Raw genomic sequence first — 21,814 nt, 5'->3', positions numbered from 1 at the left:
TCCAGGTTTATTGGACAGTGGATATTGATTTAAAATGTATATAATTTTCACGTTAGTACATTTTGAAAAATGAAAGTAATTAAAAATATTGTTTCAAAAAGGTGTTTTAAAGAAAAAAAAATAAAGTAGGAAAAGAGCACCCAAGAAATATTTGAAATGGAAGGTAGGAAGCAGAGACAAATGACTCTGCCTCCCACTTACCGTCAGGCTTCACTGGGATGGATAGATACTGGATCGGGGGAGTGCTAGGTAAAAATAGTGTTTTAAGCCCAGTGGAAATCTTTCATTCCTGGAAAAATACAGGATATATATTTTTAAATCTTTTAACAATATAATTTATCAATAAATTTTATTTCCTACAGGTATAATGTGAATACAGATTTTTATTGGTTTTAAAGAGTTTATATTAAATTGACAGTCCTATGAGGGAAGGATATAATATTATGTCTTGGTTTTTCTCAAAGTGTGTGGTTGAGAAAGTCCTACATAAATAGCTTACAGGAATTGTGTTCTAATTACTTAGAGTTGAGTTACTAAACATGTTTAAAATTCATATGTCAGATACACATCAGATCGTGTTGAGGGGCCTCAAGGAGATTACCAAGCAGAATGCAGTCATCTTATTTAAAATGCATTTAAATGTGTGAATAGACCCAGAAGCAAATAGCCTAGCAAGGTATCTGCTTAGCATCTGGCAGCCTTGCAGGAGTTAACGGTAAAATTTATCAGACATCAATAGTTTATTGAAGAAATACTCCTTTTTGCTCCATAATTTGCAGAAGGCTACAGCTGTCAGTCGTGATGTACTGCCTCCTGAAATCCGTCAATAGAGCAAACAGCAAGAATTGCTGTGGGCAGAAAATAAGCGCTGTAATCATGACATAACTGGGGTCAGTGATTTATGGATTCCAATATAGTAGTAGCTGCATATGATTGAGAATTTACTAGGTCACTAGTGCACCAAAAATTTTATTCACAGCCTCCAGGCATCTTTTGAAATGTGCAACAAAATAAAAACCTCTGAACCTGTTCTGACACTGCAGACTCAGTGATGACACACAGGCCCAGTGAGTCTCATTTAAATGTAAATGTGTCATAAACTTTCCTTCCCTACTCTTTAAAAACATCAACAACTTGAAGGGATGATGCATGTGAAGCTGATTTACATATTGAAGTAGTAAAAAAAAGGACCTTTTTATAATCAAGCTTTAAATTCTTTTATTTTAAAGTTGGAAGCTGAAGCTGTTCCTGAAGTATCTGAAAAATATGAAATTAGTTCTGTTCCCACCTTTCTGTTTTTCAAGGTAAGGATAAAGATGGCACAAGAGATCCTGCATCTGTCGTGGGCCACGGGGCTCTGCTTGGTCCCTTTTCCCTCTCCCCGATCCCGGAACATTCAGCACTTAGTTGTTCCTCGCTGTGCCCTGTCTTCTCATAGTCTCTGTGTGTTTGCACTGACGCCGAAGCTTGGCCTGGGGATCCTGAAGAAGTGACATGGGCAGTCAGAGTTGGGGGTTCTAGACAACAATCCAGATACTTGACTGTAGACTCAGAATGTTCCCTGAATTGCGTAAAAGTTGGTTAATTAGGGCATGTGCCTGGGCGTAATGGAACATCTGGCTGGTCCTGGTTTGATTAATGACTCTCTTAGGAAGCAGGTGCACAGCTGTGCTTTAGGGCACCCGGGAGTGTTACCACGTCCCCCCCCCCCCCCAGTACCGCATTTATACCCAGTGATAGACTTGTCCCAGTGAGGGAGGGGAACTCTTCTGTTTTAGGTCACACTCTGATCCGGTTTGAGTTTGAGGCATAGTGATGTTCTCCTAGTATGTTTACAAAAAGAGAAAACAGAAGACAATTATGTATTTCTAAAATTGAGATGCATCTGACAGTTGGTAATCAGGTTTTAAAAGACATATCTAATAATAGCTTTGACGCCTTTACAAATTGGCTAGAGCTGTGAGTTCATACTTGTTAAAATTTTGGATCGTAAAAGGGATGATGAAAGATTGCCACACATATTCTAAACGACTTTTTTAACTTCAGAATTCTCAGAAAATTGACCGATTAGATGGTGCGCATGCCCCTGAGTTGACCAAAAAAGTTCAGCGACATGCATCTAGCGGCTCCTTCCCACCCAGTGGTAACGAGCACCCTAGAGAAGATCTCAGCCTTCGCCTGAAGAAGTTAACTCACGCCGCCCCTTGCATGTTGTTTATGAAAGGAACTCCACAGGAGCCGCGCTGTGGTAAGAAGCTGCTTTTCCAAGGACACACACTGAACGGGTGCTTTACGAGTGGGGGCGCGGCCAGGTGCCCGTCTCTGTTCTGTCCGTCGCTCTTATACCTGTGCTGAGGTGCCTTTAGAAAATCCGGAGAGTTGTAATTCCCACTGGCGTTCTGTCGTGTGGTGGTGAGAGTTCGTGTGCAGCAGACACAGAGAATGCTGGAACCCAGAGGCATCTTAGAAATCATCTGATTGAAGATTTTTGTTTTATTTACATAAATACCCGAAGAGGGGGAGGCTGATCAGGTCACCTTGGAGCGGAGTTGGGATTAGGTTCCAGCCACCACGTTGCTGTCACCTGAATGGGCCTTTTGTCTGCTCAGTTCATTTTGCTATTAACAGTTCCCTAGCTTTCTTAGCAGTCTCTCTCGACTCGTGTCATCCAGATTCAGCAGTTTAAAAATATGTAGAAGTTTGGTGGCGTTCCTGTCTCCCCTGTGCTTTTACCTTCCTTCTTGTCCCAGAGTCGAACTATGTGACTGCAGCGTTCACCTGTTGCTTATAGGTGCTAATAATGGAAAGATTCTGAATTCTGTGGCTTATAGTCACTCTTATTTTCTGTACATATATGCTTGTAATTTTGTCCTTAAGTGAGTTTTAGAGTTTATTCGACCCCTCTGGTATTGGGTTTATGTTATTTTCTTTTTACTATGCCTAGTGCAGCGTTATTATGCTTCATAATTGAGCATTTAATGCCCTTTGATGGTGCTGTTGAGAATCTGAGAGTGTTTGTTTCAACTGTACAGGAGGGAGTTTATTAAGATACGCAGCAGTAAAATAGAATGTGCTACGGATCCAATTACTGCGTGTCCAGTGTGACTTTATAAAAACAACCCAGCTTCCAGTGTAAATTTAATTGTAAGTTCTTCCCTATATGGTTAGCAAATTCCATATTAGATTATGAAAGTCTAGTTTTAAAAATAAAGTTTCATCTTGAGGCCTGTCTTAAAAAGGTAAAGAAGTGGTTCCTTTTTCTTTCAGTTCTACTTGAAAAATGTCCTTGCTACTATTTACATATCAGGTAATGCCTGCTATTTATATGTTGAAAAACCTCGTTTCTAGGGGCACCTGGGTGGCTCAGGGGGTTAAGCCTCTGCCTCCAGCTCAGGTCATGATCTCAGGGTCCTGGGATCGAGCCCCACATTGGGCTCTCTGCTCAGGGAGGAGCCTGCTTCCCTTCCTCTCTCTCTGCCTGCCTCTCTGCCTACTTGTGATCTCTCTCTGTCAAATAAATAAATAAAATCTTAAAAAAAAAAAAAAAAAGAAAAAGAAAGACTTCATTTCTACTAGAATTAAGCCCAGATAGCAACAGCCGGCCTTTGTTGTGCTGGTTTGTTTTTAATAGTGGTTGCAACTGGTTTACTTTCTCTCAGGCAGGAAGAACATTTCTGATACTTTCTGTGGTGACCTGAGAACAGGGACTGACAACACGAGTGTGATGGGTTTTATTCAGTGCCTTCCTTGCGTCCTGAACCGCGGTGACTGCTGTCAGATGCTGATGAGCCCGTGGGACAGGTTCTTCCCCGTAAGCCTGCAGTAAAACCCATCGAGTCCTCTCTTCTTGGGATTGGCACAGGAGCCTTCTCTCTTGCCTTTCTGAGTGAGAGCCTGAGAGGACAGGCAGGTGGTTAAAGTGCAGCTTGGGAAGAGTTGCTAAGCAGCGGGGAGGCGCTGCGGTGGGAAGCGAGGTGGCCCGTGTCCGTGCAGGTGAGCTGCATCCCAACACCACCTTATGCTCCTGCCCTGGTGATGTGGGTACCGGTCAGTAACCCTCCCTGTGCCCTCAGTCCTTCCTTTGCTGGTGTTGGGGTTGGAGCCGGTCTTGGAGATCCTTTTCAGATCAGGTATTGTATGATTATTCAAGTAAGTTAGAATGACGCTTAGAGATAGTCATTTTCCTGCTTACCTTTTTATTAGACTTAATGTATAATATTTTTCTAGCCATTTGTATATTAACTGCCTGACATTTAGAAGACTATAAATAAGGTAGAATAAAAAGGAAGCTTTATAACATGTCAGAACACTCTGAAAAACACAGTATATTATAGACATTTAGATAATAAAAGATGTAATTAGGGAATTTGAAAGAATTTTTTAGATATATATGATTTACCAGTTACAGTTCCATTCCAAACAAGTACTTGTTTTATTCTTTGTAATTTCTTAAAAACATTTTCTCTATTTTGGAGAGAGAGAGAGAGAGAGATTGATTGATTGGCGGAGGGAGGGGCTCAGAGCCCGACAGCAGACTGGATGCCACGACCCCAAGGTCATAACCAGAGCCCAAATCACGAGTTGGATACTAACTTGACTAAGCCCCCCTGGCACTCCTATTCTTAATCATTTTTAGAATTACATTTTAACAGGATTCTGTTTCCTAATGTCCTGATTTCTGTAACAGCATCATTCTGTACCTTCTGTTAGAGGTAGTAAATATGTGACATAGGGTCAACAGATCTTTTTAGAATGTAGGTATTCTTTAAAAAAATATCTACTTAAGGATCAGCTGGAAGGGGTTTTTGCTGTGACTGCCCTGCCACTTCCCTCACTGACGCGTCTCTGGCCCCGTTTCCCCCTCTCTGTGCCCGCGACACAGCTGTCCGCCTCTCCGGCTGTGTTCTCACGCGGGCGCACCTGACTTTCACTCTCATCCTTTCTGCGCTGCTAGGGGAGGGGGGGTTGCTCTTGTGTCGGCACATCGGAGACGGAGGGTAGCCAGAGTCTCCTTTATAGAATCAGCAGCCGTTCGTGCTCATAGACGCACCTGGCTGGTATTTCCATGTTTCGTACAAGATTCCCGAGGAAGGCCCTGCCGTCGGTAGCACCCAGGGCTCCCTTGGGTCCCGTTGTGGAGTAGGGCTGTGGTGAGTTTTGATGAGCTGGCCCTCACCTTGCTTTCGATTAATCAAAAACCATTAGTGAGTAACATTAAATTTTTTCTCAAGGAAGCCCTGAAAGCCATTTCAGGGTCTGCTGTGGAGCCCGCTGGCTCTCAGCTCGACCCTGTCTCCATCGCTTTTCCTTTTGGGCTCTACCGGCAGAAAAGTGTGTTTGTGTGTTATGAGCCTGGTGCGTTGATAGGGTGTGGTGTCTGTTGTTGAAGAATCAGATCATCCTTATTCTGTGTTCCTCAGGAGGACAGGAGAGAGAGGGCGCTCATGTTTTAGGCAGATTTTCCAGAAGCACCGAGATGTCCGTGTTTTTGAACAGAATGTCAAGTCTTCGAGCGCACCGGTTAATGACGCTATTGGGGAGTTCTTGTGTTCGTTTCCGTCAACAAGACTTTGAGCGAAGCAAAGGACATTGGAACCACGGGACAGACATTTCTTCTGCAGGAGAAGTCCCCCTTAGTGGGGTTTTCTTTTTCAATCAGACACAGCAGTGTAGGTTCAGAAGTGGGTTTTAGGGTTTTACTGGGACTGCATAGTGCTGGCCTGGCTGAGGTCAGTGCACTGTTCATGCCTCCTGTTGTGAGTACAGACAACCGTGGACTGAAGCACTGGTTGTGCGGCAGCTAAACGTGGTTCTCCCTTTTGCAAATATTTCTATGGCATGCGTGCATTTTTCTTAAAAAAAAAAAAAAAGTGTGTAAATATTGTGTTATTGGTAGGAAAACTTCTCACTATTTTATCCTTAAGCATAACATTTCCAGTCTGCTACTTTAACCCTTAAAAATGAAACATTACCCATCAATCTTTCTAGTCTGCATGTAATTGCCTAAAGCTAAAATAAAGCTTTTCCGCAGCCAGTTACAGTAGAAATGAGTTAATATATTGGCAACAGAATAACCATCAGCAATCAGCCGTTAGCTGTTTACTAATGAACTCCCAGATGAATGAAAAAAATCTCAGAATCAGTGTTTTACTTCAGGCTGTACATGAACTTAACACTTGAGTTGGAGGAACAGCAACTTATATGCTGTACAAATAAATACCAGTGCTTCATCTCAATAAACTGTAGATCTGAAAAATGTCTGGAGCTCAGTAAAACATCCAGGTTTTAAGAGTAGAAGTGTTTTTGCATGACAGCAGGTGATGCCCATTTTTGCAATTAATCTTACACCGAATTTTATGATTTGATTTTATTTCAAAAGGCTGATGAAATCCTGCAGAAATTTTGCCCCTGAAGAACAGGTGATTTTCTCGTGAATTATGACTGTTTGAAAAGAAGGATGGAAAGTGAGAGGCGTGATACAAAGTATTGAAAAACAATTGGGAAGAATTAGCTTATGGAAAGAAAAATACCCTCTTTTCAGATAAGACTAATAGATTTACAAAGACTGATATTCACACTCTCGCTCTCCAGTGCTAATGTCATAATCAGAAAATGATGTCAAAAAAGTACAGGACAAAAATGTGTCACAAAAGTATAATAAAATCATGGAACATAAGATTGTCACTACAGTGCAGTAAAAAAAAATCACATTACATACTTTAGGGAATGTAAATAGTTTTAAAAAAGAGACTGTCAGGTTACGGTACCAGATGAGAAAGAACAGTGTCAGTCTGTTGACAGTGCCTATATAACAACAGAGAAGACAGGTTTGAAATTCAATGCACCAGTTTCAACTGAAAGAGCACATTCCTCCTTGACTTTTAATATATTCTATTAGAGATGGCAAAAGACAGAGAAGAGCTGGACCGGGCACCCAGACCTAGTACAAGGCACTAGAAACCAAACAGTTGGGTTTCCATTCTGTGTGCACAATGAGTGGCTAATGATGGCTGCTGTGGGGCCTTTCCTCCATCCAGTGGTGATTCCTAGAGATTCACAGACAGCAGAGCTGGGAGGGATGGTCTGGGGCATCCGGCTCCGTCCTCTGATTGGTGGGGAAGTGCAGGGAGCGAGGGAGCTGGTGCAGGCCCCAGCTGCTCGTCTCCCTGCTGGACGGAGCGGGTGCCCGGGCCTTCTGGCTAGACTTGTTTCCCCTCCAACAAAAAATGTGCCTAAGAGTAAGAGGAACATTGATAAATATGTACAGACTTTTAGACTCAAAAGTGTGCTTTACACTAAGCCATACTGGAGCACGTGATACAGTTCAAAGTCAGATAAGGGGTTTTTGGAACTCATTTTTCTCCTTACGTGCCGCATAGGCGTGCTGATGAAGTCGTGGGTGAGACAGGCAGACTCTGGTCAGTAGCTCATGTGTGCTGTGAAGCAGTATGAAATCACGGGTATGAGAAAGAAGCTAAGTTCTTGATTTTCTTTTTCCTATGCAGGTTTCAGCAAGCAGATGGTGGAAATCCTTAACAAACATAATATTCAGTTTAGCAGTTTTGATATCTTCTCAGATGAAGAAGTTCGTCAGGGCCTCAAAACCTATTCCAACTGGCCTACCTATCCCCAGCTCTATGTTTCTGGAGAGCTCATAGGAGGACTCGATGTCATTAAGGTTAGAGCTGAGAAGTCTGTACTTTGTGATGGATTTTCATTTAGAGATCACTTTTCTAAGTGCAGTAATCAATCTAGAATATAAATTAATTTCTGCATTTACAAAAATGAATCTGGGATGCATATGAAGTATTTCTGATGAGTTGATTGATATCTGTGTTAAACAAAGAGATTTCTGTTGTGGTGAATGTTTTCTTAAATTTAGACCTGGGTTTATTTCAGGAGCTGGAAGCATCTGACGAACTAGATACAATTTGCCCTAAAGCCCCGAAATTAGAGGAAAGGTAAGTATTTTAAAACTTTCAAATAGTCTACTGTTTAGTACTTTAAAAATATTGCTTAATTCTTGGTTTTTGCATTGCTCTTTCCATATAGATCAGGGATTTGTTTTTGTGTGCCAAGCATAATTGTGTTGTTTGCAGTCAGATTGGTCATGCAAACTTGGGACGGTCTCATTTGCACTGGAGAAATTTTTACACGAAATTAATGATTAGGTGGAGGGTATTCTTTGTTTTTATGGAAATATCACTGTTTCAGTGGAACAACTCCGTTTTTCTCTGTGTTTTGGAGCTGGGATCCAGCAGTCCTGGGCCTCAGGTAGCAGTCCCTGCCGGTGGCATCGTCAGAGCGCTGAGCGCGAAGGGTGCCGATGTGAGGAGCGCAGCTTTGCGTGTGGCGCGCGTCAACACTTGAGTCTCACACCGCCTTTCTAACCACGAGAACCGAGAATTCAAGGACATTTTGGAGCTGTAAAATCGGTCTTTGTTTTATGAAGGGTCTCAATCAGCTTTTAAAGAGTGTGTCTTATGGAAATTTCGGACTTTGGCCTGTAGGGAGGGTTAAAGGGATCTTCATTGTGATAAATTTGAATTAATGTAGAGATTTAAAGAAGAATTTTATTTCGAGATACATCAGTGTATCAGCCATTCATAGTTTGGGCCTGAGCCTGTAAGGTGGAACTTCCTCTTGGAATTTTCTTGCTATTGAGCATTTTGAGAATTTCTAAAATTGTTTATAGTAGCACCTCGTTTATCTGTCCTTGATTAATAAGTAGTATCCCATATATGTCAAACTGACCTGTAAGTGCCACATTTTCTCAAATGATTTGTACCCTTTCTCGCCTTTTGGATAGGACAGTGATGCTCCTAGTCCCTTTGTGGACTGCGCCCCGAGTTGTGTTCTTCGGGGGGAGGGGCAAAGGGAGAGAGAATCTCAAGCAGGCTCCACACTCAATGCAGAGCCTGATGCGGGGCTCGATCTCACAACCCTGAGATCATGAGCTGAGCGAAATCAAGAGTCAGAGGCTCAACCGACTGGGTCGCCCAGGCGCGCACCTAGTCGCGTTCTTTTTCATACCCCTGGGCGGCTCGTGGAGGCGCTGCAGCCTCCCACATCCTCTGTGCTTGCTGTGTGCTTGCGTCCGCTTCCCGCCTGTCCTTCTCTGTCAGGTACACTGTTGCTGTCGTTGTGTCCCTGTCTTCATCACACCTGCTCTCTCTTCCTGACGTGCCGTGTCTGTCCCGTGGCTCAGACACCGAAATTAAACCAGCCAGAGTCACAGAGAGGTTGTACAGGGATGTGTCTTCGGTGTACTCAGAGTGATCCCTTGAAGGACCACCAGAGCACAGAGAGCCGGAGCCTGAGCTCTCCGGTCTGGTGACGTCTCTGCGTGTGGGACGGAGGGACACGTTTGGGTTTCCTGGATCCAGATGGTTGTGTTACTGTCGGTGACAGGTGGTGATCAGCGCCGTTTTTCTTACTTCTTTTCGGAGAGTCAGTCCAGAGTACTCTCTCCGAAGTGATCGTGACCTAGCTGTGAGCTAGCGAGTTGTGTGCTTCGTTTGTGGTCACTTTGTTCTCTGAGGGGGTGAGCTACGAGTGACCCAGAGCACCAGTGGGAGGAGGAGCCGGTGGCCTGACCACCACGGGGCTCGGAGGGTCTTCAGCAGCCCCTTCTCATGCCGCAGACTGTCCTGAGCTGGCGGACTGGACCTCAGGCTAGACACAGACAGCGGGCGCTCCTGGCAGCAAGCGAGGGTGCGGGGTGTGAGAGCCGGCAGGCAGGGGGACACAGACTGAGGGTGGGGGCGCTGGACTTGAGCCGCTGGTGCTGCCGGGTGTCGCAGCCCTTGGCACTTCCCCTGCTGCTGTGACCTCGTGGGCGCTGGGGAGCGTGGAGCTGTGTGCGGCCTCGCAGTGGAGCAGGGAGCACACAAGATCCTGGTTTTGGAAGTGGTGGGTGGGCTCCGTGTATGGCCCCTTCTTGAACAATTCCTTATTGAGTTGGTTATTATTATTTTTTTAGTGCTGTGAGTTGATGGGCTTGAATTGCAACTTGAAGGAACATTCATTGCCTTAAAAGCCATATTGTGTTTTATGGTGGCTCAGGGAGTGAATGAAATAAAGGAAAATGTCAGTGCATTTGCTTGTTTAATGCCACTCAGAGCTGTGAACTATCATCCTGCTCTCCTTCAGATATGCATGTTACTCCTGAAGCGGAGCAAAAGTGGTGTTTAATAATTGAGCTGAGCCATTTTATATCAATTTTTTCTCTTTAGGCTCAAAGTACTGACAAATAAAGCTTCTGTGATGCTCTTTATGAAAGGAAACAAACAGGTAAGGAACTCAAAACTGGTTTTATTTGTAATTTCTTTCGATGTTAACATTTGCAACAAGGGGACACTTAAATCTTTTTTCCTAGCTGTGGCTAATGAAGCTGTAGTGGCATCAGGAAGTTACCAGGCCTTAATTGGTGCTTATGGAGATCAAATAAAGTAATCTGCATTTTGCCTGACTTCATCGTCAGCATCTCAGTGGGGCGCATTTCTTTCTGCTGCCAAACTTGGTCAACACTGTTCACTCTGTCCTGGTGCCGTTAGCTGCTGTCCCGGCACCCGTGTAGGCCGTGGGCTCCTGTACTGGGCTCTTTGGTCCCAATACTTCCGGAGTACAGGGAGCCTTGTAGCTCTTGGGGTGCACAGCCCTAGATCACCCTTGAAGAAGTGAGCACTGGAGAAATAAGCCCCATGGCATCGTGTGTGGTCAGCACCATTTGGTGAATGAGTGAAGCAGTTTGGCAGTTCTTGTTTCCAGTGGGTTGGTTCCCGTAGCTTTTTGGATGAAGATACATGTTGGCTGGGCGTCATTTTGAATATCAAGTTTGATAGATCACTCCCCCCAACAGCTTGAGCAAAACTGATGATCGTTTGTACCTGGACTGGAACGGAGATCTCCAGACACCGGGCTCTGCTACCTTCCTTTATTCGCAACCAGTTGCGGAGGTGGGCAGAGGGGGACAGTGTGGTCTGTTTCGGAACTGGGGAGGCTAAAGCCCTGAGAGGCGAGGCTGACGGAACCGAGAAACGCGTATTTATGTTCCCTGCGGCTCTGGCAGTGCCCAGGTGTGTCGGCGGCCCGCTTAACCTCCCCGGGTGTCACTGCCCCGGTGTACCTGGATGGGTGCCTCAGGGGTCATTGAGAATGAGGTTGTGGTAGCCAGGGTGAGAGTTAACGTAACAACTAGTTAACGTAACTAGTGTAGTGTAACTGTTACAGTGAAGGTAGCGACTGGGAAGCTGGTGGTAAAGGTTTCCGCATCCTGGGGTCACTAGGGTAGGACCTAGATTCTTTGAGTGGTTCACTGATTTTATTAAAACAAAATAGAGGAAGTTAATATTTCTCAGGATAAAGTTACCGTTTTATATTTTCTTGGTGATTTTTTAAAGCAAATTTTTATTCTCAAAATTCTCCAGTGTTTTCTGGAAGTCTGGCTGGTGTTGATATCTTTGGAAGCAGAATCATTTGTTGAGAAGTTTATGTGGGGCCTCGCAGCTCCATGCGATTGCAGGGACTAGGGGCCCGACAGGAGCCATGTCGCAGAGCCATAATCTCAAAAAAAAAGTCAGTACTCTATAAAGATACATTTTACAAAACGGGACTGACTGTCTAGTTCGGGACGGGGAGATAGGATTGTCATCATTGCAGAAAGGCTAGGTGAGTTGAGCTCGTCTGTTGAGAGTGAAATGGAGAAGGAGTCGCACTGGAGAGCGTCAGGGCTCCACTCAGGAAGGTTAGACCACAGAGCTTGTCAGGTTCCAGGACACGTGTCCTCCCCGATGGTCAGAGTGTGTATGCGCTGGGGTGTGTCCACGCCACCCTGGTGACCGACGTACCATGGGACCATGCCAGTGGGCTGCATAGAAAATGTAATACATCTTAACTCATTTTTTTTTCTTTTTCTGCATTTAGGAAGCAAAGTGTGGATTCAGCAAACAGATTCTGGAAATACTAAATAGTACTGGGTACGTAAATCTTAGTTTCAAACGGTGTGTTTAAGAAGTTCCAACTTTTCGGGGCACCTGGGTGGCTCAGCGGGTTAAGCCTCTGCCTTCGGCTCAGGTCATGATCCCAGGGTCCTGGGATCGAGTCCCGCATTGGGCTCTCTGCTCAGCGGGGAGCCTGCTCCCCCTTTCTCTCTGCCTGTCTCTCTGCTTGTGATCTCTCTGTCAAATAAATAAGATCTTAAAAAAAAAAAGAAATTCCCACCTTCCAGTCCTGCCTCTGATGCCTCTTAGTTATTACGTCTGTAGCTATTTCCTTTATTTTTGCGACAGTGTTTTGTGAATGATGTAACAGACCACAGTAGGGTTTCCTGGCCAGTGTCAACCAGTTGGTCCATAAAGGAGCTTCTTAGAAGGCGATCATTAAAGTTACTGTTTGTCTGCTTTCCCAGAAGGAAGTCCTTAACATGTGTAAAGATATTTTAGAGAAAGTGTATCAGGTTTTTAATTTTCCTTAAAATTACTCTCATTTCTAAACAGTTTAAGAAAGGGCTGGGCAATCTGTGGAGGTCGTTAGGTGCATCTGAGAAGTGGGGGAAGTTAAATGGCTGTGTTCATGCTTTTCAGTCTGCTCAGTGGCGATGCTGACAGTTAAGAAAACTGCATTGAGGGGCGCCTGGGTGGCTCAGTGGGTTAAAGCCTCTGCCTTCGGCTCAGGTCATGATCCCAGGGTCCTGGGATCGAGCCCCGCATTGGGCTCTCTGCTCAGCAGGGAGCCTGCTTCCTCCTCTCTCTCTCTCTGTCTGCCTCTCAGCCTACTTGTGATCTCTGCCTGTCAAATAAATAAATAAAATCTTTAAAAAAAAAAAAAAGAAAGAAAAGAAAACTGCATTGATTTTTCTGCTTAAAAACAAAACCACTTGTTTGGAGATGTTTCACTCATGTTCTATAGAGTTTATCAAATGTTTTGGCTTTTTTAAAAATTTCTTTTCTCACTATAGCTTCTATTTAATATTGTAAGTATTCTAGCCATAGCTTTAATCAGATTAACGAAACCTATGAAGCTATGGGGAAGGTAATCTCTGAAATACGTAGATATTCATGGGCAGGGTTGAAAGTAGTCAGTTGTGTAGCATATGTTAAATATAACTCTAGGGACATAAAAAGCAAGATGACTGATTTCTTCACAAGAAGATTGTGACAATCTGCAGAGCAGAGTCTGATGTCTTGTCTTGCTCCGGCCTGCCCCTTCCGCACTGCCCGTGGACGTTGGAGAGGCGGGCCAGGTTCTGGTCATCAGTTTCTGTGGCCTGCTTTCTTTGTCTTCCCTCTGTCATAGCTCCCTGGCATGGTACGCTCAGTCCACCTGTCCCTCGTGACGGTGCGTCCCCTCGGGGTGTCCCTCCATAAGGCTGTGAGGCCAGAGTGCCGCAGTGCCGGGCTGTGGCGACCCATGTGTCTGGTGGAGGGCCTCCAGAACGTTGCTTTCTGCACCACCCCTCCTGGTCTGTTTGATGTTTGGGTTTGCAAGCCCGGCTGCCCCAGAGCAGAGGGGCTTCTTCTGAGATGGAGTCCTCCCACTGCGGACCGGTGATGTGCGGGGCGGGAGCCTCTCTGGCTTTTTAGTGTGACCAGACTGATCTCGCTGAGAGCCGTGGGGCCGGAGAACGAGCTCCTGGTTTTGTGTTCTGGCGCCTCCACTCTGATGCTTTCCCTCCACTGGCCCAGTGACACATGTCTTGAGGGGCTGTGTGCCAAGTGTCCACCGCATCTCTGTACAAGAACTTTCAGGAGATGCATTGGCTATTATGACCACACACGCACACACACGCACGCGGGCCCAGTACCTCCTAGGACCCTCGGAGATGGTTCTGTAACTCATCACTTTTATGACATTGTCCAGATTAGCACCTGCCTCCTTCAGCTCACCTTGAAGGGCAGCCTCCACTGGGTCTTTTTTTCTTTTAATTATTTTGCTCTTTCAGACATTCCTATTTTGTTACTTGGTGCTGATTTATTGTGTCATCTTATTTATTTGTTTTTGACTGTTTTCTGCACCATGGACCATTTTCTTGGAAACTTGTTTACAAGTGAGCAGGATCTCCCTGGAAAGGTGGTTTGGGTTTTAAGGAAATCGAAGTTTTTACATGTGGCATTTGCTTTGGCTGGTTTTGGGGACTGCACATATTCCCAGTCTCCCTGTGGGAATCGGTGCGACACTCACGCTGATTCCATGACCACCTGATGGTGACATCCCGCCGAGTACGTGTGCTTGGGTTTCCACGCAGTGACTGGCACTCATTCTACAAGTGGTGTTCCTTATACGGCGTGAAGCCAGACCGTTCTCGCTGGTGTCTGCGTATCGAGAGCAGCACCTGTGCGCTGAAGTCTGATTATTTTCACGTAGGAAAGCACAGCTCCGTAGGGTGGCGTCTGTTGGCGGTGTCGTTGTCCCGGCTAGTGAGCCTCTGGTCCAGCTGTGGGTGTCCATGGGTGTCCGTGGGCCTCAGTGCTGCTCCCTCCTGCTCCCTGAGCACCTGCTAGTAGGTCAGAAGCAGCAGCCCCGGGGTGGGCGGTAGAAATGCGGTGTTAAGGACAGACTTACTTTGGGTACAAGTCTGACCTGCGGGTTGGCACACTGCAGCTGGTCGCCGACCCGTGCATATACAGTTTTACTGGTACACAGCCGTGCCCACTCCCCTCGGCCCTGGCCAGCTGCTCCCGTGCGGTGCAGCCCAGTGAGCGGCTGCAGTGGACTGGCCGACAGAGCCTGTGTGTTGACCGTCTTGCCTTTTGAGACAAGGTTAGCTGACCCCTGTCTAACCCAGTACTGTCTAGAGAAAAATCCAAATAAATTTGTATCTTGGGCTGACTTGTTCTGTGGGGTACCTGACGGATTGAAGAGTAAAGTCATTTCCAGTGTCCACTGTGAATGTCAGGAGCAACAAAACTCTTTCCTTTTCTTGACTGTTTCTAAAACATGAAATAGGTTTTATAATTTTTGTTTAATGAAACTATTTCCTTTTAAAATGTTTTCTCCTTTTTATAGTGTTGAATATGAGACATTTGATATATTGGAGGATGAAGAAGTAAGTTCTATGTTTTATGTTTCTTGACCTTTGCCTTAGTTTTACTCCTTAGGGTCTTACAGTAAGGCTTCAGAGTTCCTGTTGTTTCCGTAGGTTCGGCAGGGGTTAAAAACTTACTCGAATTGGCCCACGTACCCTCAGCTGTATGTGAAAGGGGAGCTTGTTGGAGGTCTGGATATTGTTAAGGTAAGTTCGGAGTTCATCTGGTATCCGGAAGACGGAAATGTTGGCGTGTTTGAAAATTATCCTTTTACACTGAAAGGTAACTGTGGGGCTTCCTTGAGTGCTTTCCTTCCTGGCCTCCTGTCCGGTCATCTCTGACCTGGTGTTACCATTTCTGTGTCTGTAGTACCGTGTTCTTTCCCTGCCCCTGCGGGATCAGACCATCCTCACCCTCCCCTGAGCCAGTCAGGTCATCCCCCTGCCGCGGGGCCTTCTGTACAGCCGCTGCCATCTCCTGAGGGACTGCCCGCTCAGGGCCAAAGTAACTTGGCATTCTGACATGTTCTAATTATGGCCAAATTCAAAATCTGATTTTTACTCCCACTCTGCTAAGTCCATGTTTTTAGCTTTTCTTTCCTCATCTCCTCTGCTTTGGATTGCTGGCACGTTCCATACTTGCGTGTTTTCTGTGTCGCTCAGGGCCCCTCTTGTCTACAGGGATATTGTGCTCCTCCTTAAGTTCTGTCCTTTTATATTTATATCGTACTATTTTCTCGTGTTCTTTCATTTTGCCTTGTGTGCACTTGGGGGATGGAGAGGAGCGCACCAGGCCGTGGGCAGAGGCCGGACTCCCAGTGCTGCCTGGCCTGCCGGCTGTGTGACAGATCTGAGAGCCAGGGCCCCGGTTTCCCAGAGCACAGGGCGAAACCACGGTGGCCCATCTCCTGTCCACCTCTGGTCTCAGATGCTTTAAACCTGGTTAGGTCTGTCAGGTTGTAAGCATGTTTGGAGAATACATCTTTGATGATTAACTTACTCCTTTGGTTTGCTTTCCGTAAACTCTCAGTGAACTTCAGTGGGCCTGGCTGTCCTCCGGGCACGCCCGCCCGATGGCAGCTGTGTGCTCCCCGGCGCAGTTTCTCCGCTGGCACAGGGGAGCTGCGGCTCTGCGTCCTCTAACCCCCCACCCCAGCTGGGCATCGTGGTGGTGGGGGAAGGTAGTGGTGGGCGGGAGTGGGGGTGCCCAGGACGGGGCCTGAGGAGGAAGCCTGGCTCTGCTCCGGGAGCACAGACCTCCTCGGCAGGAGCGGCTGCTCCCGTGTCCAGTGCTCCGGCCGGCCTTCTGCTTGCCTTGCCGGTTAGAAGAGTCTCTCTGAGGGCAGAGGTCTGACTTTGTAAGTGGAAAGCACGTGATCAGTAGCACTGTTTTCAAGTAAGTTTTAGCTTCTATTTTCATCACGTGAGAGGACCCAGCCCAGCGCTCAGTGACGTCAGCTCCGTGGGCCGGGTCGTCTGGTCCGCCCTGGCACAGGAGCCCTTCGCCGCCGAGGCCCCTCATCCTGCCGGGTTCCCCACGCAGCCCCTCTGCCGCAGCGGTCCTCGTTTGACTTCACACTTCTTAGGGCACTGAGTGAGGTGGTTTTCCTAGTAAAGGGTCTCATTCCTGGAGGAGAAGAAAAAGTTGAACATAGTAGCTCTTGAGTAGCCCAGAAGCACCAAAAATGCATGTGCATCTGTTGTGTTATATGTACTTGTATTTGTTTAAGACACAAACAGTCTTCAAACCCCAAATACTCTGGAGCCTTTATCGTCTGAGTGTTTTGTAGCCTCTGCCTGAGCCACTGTTAACGCTTGGGAAGATAATGCTTGATAAATCTCATTTAATTCTAAAGCTGAGCTTTATGGGCGACTTCTCTGTAGGTGTGTATCCGGACGTTAGAGGACTCTTGTTCACCTGCTAAAAACTCACATTTGGCAGTGTGGGACAGCGGGAACGTGTGCCCCGCGAAGACAGCTGGGGACGGTCAGGTTGCCACGTGGTGGTTTCCTGGAGAGCCCAGTCCTTCACCTCTAGTTCCAGGACGTCGGTGGGTTCCGCTGTGTGTGTTCTGGCTGGCCTTTGGGGCACCGGGAGCCTTTGTTGTGGAAGGGCTGGATAAAGGGGCTACCCCGTGATTCCGTGAGTCGGTCAGTCTGGTGTCCTGCGAAAAACGGCCACTGATTTAACAGGTCAGTGCTCGGCGCCCTGCTGCAGAATGTGTGCCCAGACGGTGAGACTGTTCAGACCAGCTCGGCTCCCGGTAGCAGCGGTGCTGGTGAAGAGGGTCCCACCGCGTGCCAGCCACGCTGCCTCTGTGCTAGGCCGTCCTCACAGTGCCCTGAGATGAGGGGACACAGACCCACAGAAGTTCGGGCAGCCAGGAAAGCTGTGGCTGCCGGGCCTTGCCACGAGCTGCGTGCTCCCCACTCCCCACCGCCCCCCCTGCCCTGCCCTGGCCCAGGTCTGGCGCTCAGAAAAGTGCCGCCTCCTCCTTCAGTGCCGTAGGACGCCTGCTTGTTAGCGGCCTGGTGGTAGGAGATCTCAGGATATCGCCGAGAACGGTCTGCATTTGTAGGACCGGATCATACCTGTTAGGGTTTAACCAGCGAGGCGGTCAAATGGATTTTAGTGGTTTTACTGATTGATGTTCATGTTGCTTAGTAAGAACCTGAATACTGACATCAAGTTAAGTGCTTATCTCAAACTAGAAAGTCTCAATTACCATTTATTGTCACATTTTCAATTTGATAGCTGTGTTCCAAATTTTAAATCTGAAAGCAGAAACTATTTCTGGATGTTGATGTGTTTTTAGTGGTTTTTGGCCTTTATGTGTACACTTTGTACGAGTACTGTGGTCTTTCCGGGCTGGCCTGAAATCGTGATCCCGTGCGGCTGCAGGTGTCACGTGGCCTTGACCAGCACGTTGCTGCTTTCTTCCACATTCGTGCTTGCACGTCGCTCACGGTTGTCCCCCATATTTATTGCTGTTGTTCAAATAGGAGGCGTCATTGTGTTGCTCTGATCGTCATCGGCGTTCATGCTGAAGGAGCTCTTGGGTTTTGAGTGCCTTTTGTAGTGCGATGGTACGCTCTGGTGTACGGCATGGCACCTGCTTCCGGCGTGCTGGTGCGCGGGAGTTTCATTCCCGTCCAGTGTTTCTTGTTCGCAGATCGGGGTACAGTCTGGGATGGTTCAGAGGTTTCTGTTTTTCATCTCTGTGCGTACATACTATCTTTTCTGTTTTTGTTGTTAGGAGCTGAGAGACAATGGTGAGCTGCTGCCGGTGCTGAAAGGAGAGAACTAGGGAGCGTCTGCTCGGCGCCGAGCGCTGCGGGAGACCGTCGCCACGGCCGGGCCGCGCGCCACTCCGTTCTCAGACCGCTGCTCACCCGTTAGGCTCGGTGTATCCCACCAGCTTGTGCTAAATACATGTATGTTTTGTTTGTTTTTCACCAAACAGGATGCAATAAACATCTTCAAATCCGATTAAAAATACTTGTGTGAAAATGCGGTCTTTTTTTATAGATGTTAGATATATAGTAATTAGCCAACTTTAAATTTCTTTCTCATACTCTGTGGGTACCTGATAGGAGCTGAGAAGCAGGCAGGCTTCAGAAGATGCAGAACAGTGATGGTGTCTGAAATCCACAGTCCTATTTAGAATAGCTCATAGACCAAACCAGTGGCTCCCCTCAATGGCCAAAGATCTCTTTGCAGCTTGGAGAAATTCAGCTGAAAATGCGTTTCTGACAGCGCCCCTGCATGTGGCCCCAGTGAGACCGCAGAGGCGATGAAGGGCTCAGCTGATTCGGAGACTCGCGTCAGAAGGCCCCAGGGCACGTGTTAGCAGAGGACGATCCGTGCTCCTGACTGTTCCTGGCCTCACGCTCTTCACAACGGGAGAAGAGCTGGACACGAGGGTGTGTTACACACCACAATTTCTTTCAGTCATTCTAGCGAAAGCACTGATTCAGCCCTTGCATAGGCTGAGAACACCTGACGTCCATGAAAATTTCAACAGGAGTTTTGATCCTGAATCTGTTTAAAAAATAGTTGTCTCGGGTGCCTGGGTGGCTCAGTGGGTTAGGCCTCTGCCTTCGGCTCAGGGTCCTGGGATCGAGCCCCGCGTCGGGCTCTCTGCTTGGTGGGGAGCCTGCTCTCCACCCACCACCCCGCCTGCCTCTCTGCCTACTTGTGATCTCTCTCTCTGTCAAATAAATAAAGTCTTTTAAAAAAAATAGTTGCCCCATTAGGCCTTTGTCGGGTTCACTTTAAGCCGACTGAGTTCGTGGCTGAGTTCGCCTCCACGGTTCTACGACTTCAGTGGCCACGACCGTGTCCCTTCATCAGATTCTCCCAGCTTGTCGGCCTGGGCGGCTGAGGCTCCACCGAAGCGTCTGCTGGTCGAGTAAGGAAAGGGTGCCGAAGTCAGCAGTTTCCGTAAGAAACCAGAGGGAAGTGAGCTCTCACCAGGGCTCGAGCACCCGGCCAACCCCTTGCCCCATTCTCTTGTGTGCAGGAGAGTGCCGACTTCTGTGCTGTGTGTGTGACCAAGGGTGGTCTGCACAAGACCCTAAAGGCGGACATGGCCCCGGGCTTCCTGTCGGAAGACTGCATCTGTCGTGGTGGCTTTCCTCGCCAGTGTGTGTAATTAGATGGGTCTCCTTTGGGCACTGGTCCGTGAATTTCTTTTTTCCATTTAAAACAAATCATTGCATAAATGAAACCTTTAAAATGTAGATAGAAATGAATTGTAACAAACTCTATTAAGCGATTGGCTTCAGGGATGCCGTGAACCACGGGGGAGAAGTGCATAATCTTCTCTTATCCTGGGACCCACACTGACAGTATTGAGCTGGGCTTTCGTGATTTTCGCTGGTTCTGCAAGTGCCGCCTGTCAACAAGCCCGCTTTTAGCTTCACCTTAACCTAAGCAAGAATTTATCACTGCAGAGTTGATAAGCTACTTTTTTCCCCTAATGCACATTTTAATCCACACAACGCATACGTTTTAACAAGTGCCCATCTCCAATTTGGGAAACAGCGTTCGGGCCTGGGGTGGTGATTCTGATTGCGTCTAAGCTCGCCCATGGCAGGACGGCCTCCCCTCCCGCTGGGTGACTTGCATGGTGTGAAACCGGTGGTGTCGTCCTGGAGCATCACAGATTGAGTTAGGGTGAGTGTTCAGAGTTTCCGGGGAGTCGGCCCTGGGTTGGATTCTGTAAATGGTCGGCTCCGTTGGCTCCAGCAGTGTCACAGTGGCGGTGGCACACATTTCTGCTTAACAGGTGTTTCCAGCTAGCCGTTGAAAAGGTCAGAGATCTCAGCCATGCAAACGGATTTAGCTATCCTTAACCTGATTATTAGGTGTATTTTAGGAGCAAGGCAAGCGATTCTTGGGCCCAACTGAACTTAAGTTTCTCTGGGCAATCCTGGATCCAATTTTCTAATAAAAATGGAGCCTACCCTTGTAATGTTTTGTCAAAATTGAAATCTTCTCCGTCTCCAATCTACAAATCCTAGAGAAAGCTGTTCCCAGTGCTCAAGAGACTGTGGAGCCCTCTAGGTAAGGGGACCGTGTCACTGGGATGTTGCCTCGTCCAAGCTTTGCTGGGAGCTTGTGGGGGTAGGGACTCCAGGGAGGTGCTGTGGGAGGGTTTTAGTGAGTTTGGATGTTTTGGAGGAGTCGGGGTGTGCGTCTGGGCTGCAGGGCCCTCTGCACATCCCAGCTGTGCTCGGTAAGCTGCCCAGTGCTCGAGTTTCCTTGTAAGATGGAGCTCACGGTGGGATCCTGAGGGGCTGTGGCAGGCGGTTAAGTCCCTACAGGGCACAAGGGGCAGCTGGCATTGTGACTGGCCTGTTACCCGCACTCTCAGGATCGCCCTTCCAGAAAGGCCTGGAGGAAGGGCGGGTAACTCCTCTTGACTTGTCTGTCCAGGACCAGAGGGAACTTCCTTTCAAGGGAAGCATTCTTAGGGACTTGGCACCCACCTGAGAAGCCTATAGGAATGGACCACCACCCCCTTTAAGCTCTGATTTTGTTTCATAACCAAAAATTGAAAAAACAAAACCAGTGAGAGGAGCTGGACATTCTGCGCAGGAAGGAAGGCAGGAAGGTCAAACCTTGCTCAAGGGCACAGCCGTAGGGTTGGAGCGGGGGTCCCCCTCCAGGATTATGTGTCTCCCTAAGGCTGAGGCCCACTGCCACCCCGAGGCTCCCCCAGTGAGGCTGTGCAATTAAATTGCCTTCACGCGTGTGGGAGGTGCGGGGGCTGCTCTCGCTGGAGCCGCCCCTCGGTTGGGCGTCAGAGCAGGTAATTCCTCCTGCCGGCTGCACCAAGGGACTCGAGGATTGACTTGAAGGAGGCCTGGTAGGCAAGTGTGTTAGGAGTTGCTGTGTTGACGTAAATGTCCCTCTTTGAGCAAGAGAACAGGATGCAGGGCTGGCTCTGCCCGTGCGGCAGCGGAGGCGCTTTCCTGTCCCCTTGTGGGACAGCTGAGCCTCGCCAAGTCAGGAACTCCGGGCCTGTCCATCTTGACTCGTGGACGACTTGCTCAAGAAGGATGAGAGCAGGGTTTCCGTTTTCAGTCCAGAAAGATCGAACCAAGGAGTTGGGAAATTGAGATGGATTTTTGTAATCTATATTTTTTATTTCTTTGAGATTGGTTTTTAAAAATCGCATGTTTTTATAAATAGAAAGTCTCACTTTAATAACCTAAAACTACATCATAGTCCTGAAAAGTTTAACTGATGAGTAAAACCACGGCTGGACATCTGAAGCGCCT

General features: G+C 47.4%; 1 protein-coding gene across 2 annotated transcripts in view; it reads left to right on the top strand.

Moving 5' to 3' along the window:
• The window catches only part of GLRX3 (glutaredoxin 3), a 32,571-nt gene extending 14,049 nt beyond the window's left edge, over positions 1 to 18,522 (top strand). For both annotated transcript variants that reach the window (XM_045068484.1, XM_045068483.1), the window contains exons 3-11: positions 1,230 to 1,304; positions 2,047 to 2,248; positions 7,506 to 7,678; positions 7,900 to 7,961; positions 10,236 to 10,293; positions 11,926 to 11,978; positions 15,007 to 15,046; positions 15,140 to 15,232; positions 18,283 to 18,522. In XM_045068484.1, coding sequence (XP_044924419.1) covers positions 1,230 to 1,304; positions 2,047 to 2,248; positions 7,506 to 7,678; positions 7,900 to 7,961; positions 10,236 to 10,293; positions 11,926 to 11,978; positions 15,007 to 15,046; positions 15,140 to 15,232; positions 18,283 to 18,333 — 807 coding nt within the window. In that variant the 3' untranslated portion in view covers positions 18,334 to 18,522. The remainder of the gene's footprint in view (positions 1 to 1,229; positions 1,305 to 2,046; positions 2,249 to 7,505; positions 7,679 to 7,899; positions 7,962 to 10,235; positions 10,294 to 11,925; positions 11,979 to 15,006; positions 15,047 to 15,139; positions 15,233 to 18,282) is intronic.
• Positions 18,523 to 21,814: the final 3,292 nt, after the last annotated feature.

The sequence above is a fragment of the Mustela putorius genome, unplaced genomic scaffold (genome assembly GCF_011764305.1).
Source record: "Mustela putorius furo isolate JIRA1106 unplaced genomic scaffold, ASM1176430v1.1 tig00003909_pilon_pilon_pilon, whole genome shotgun sequence".
Classification (NCBI taxonomy): domain Eukaryota; kingdom Metazoa; phylum Chordata; class Mammalia; order Carnivora; family Mustelidae; genus Mustela; species Mustela putorius.
The sequence above is the reverse complement of the archived record's forward strand: the minus strand, read 5'-3'. Positions and strand labels throughout refer to the sequence as shown.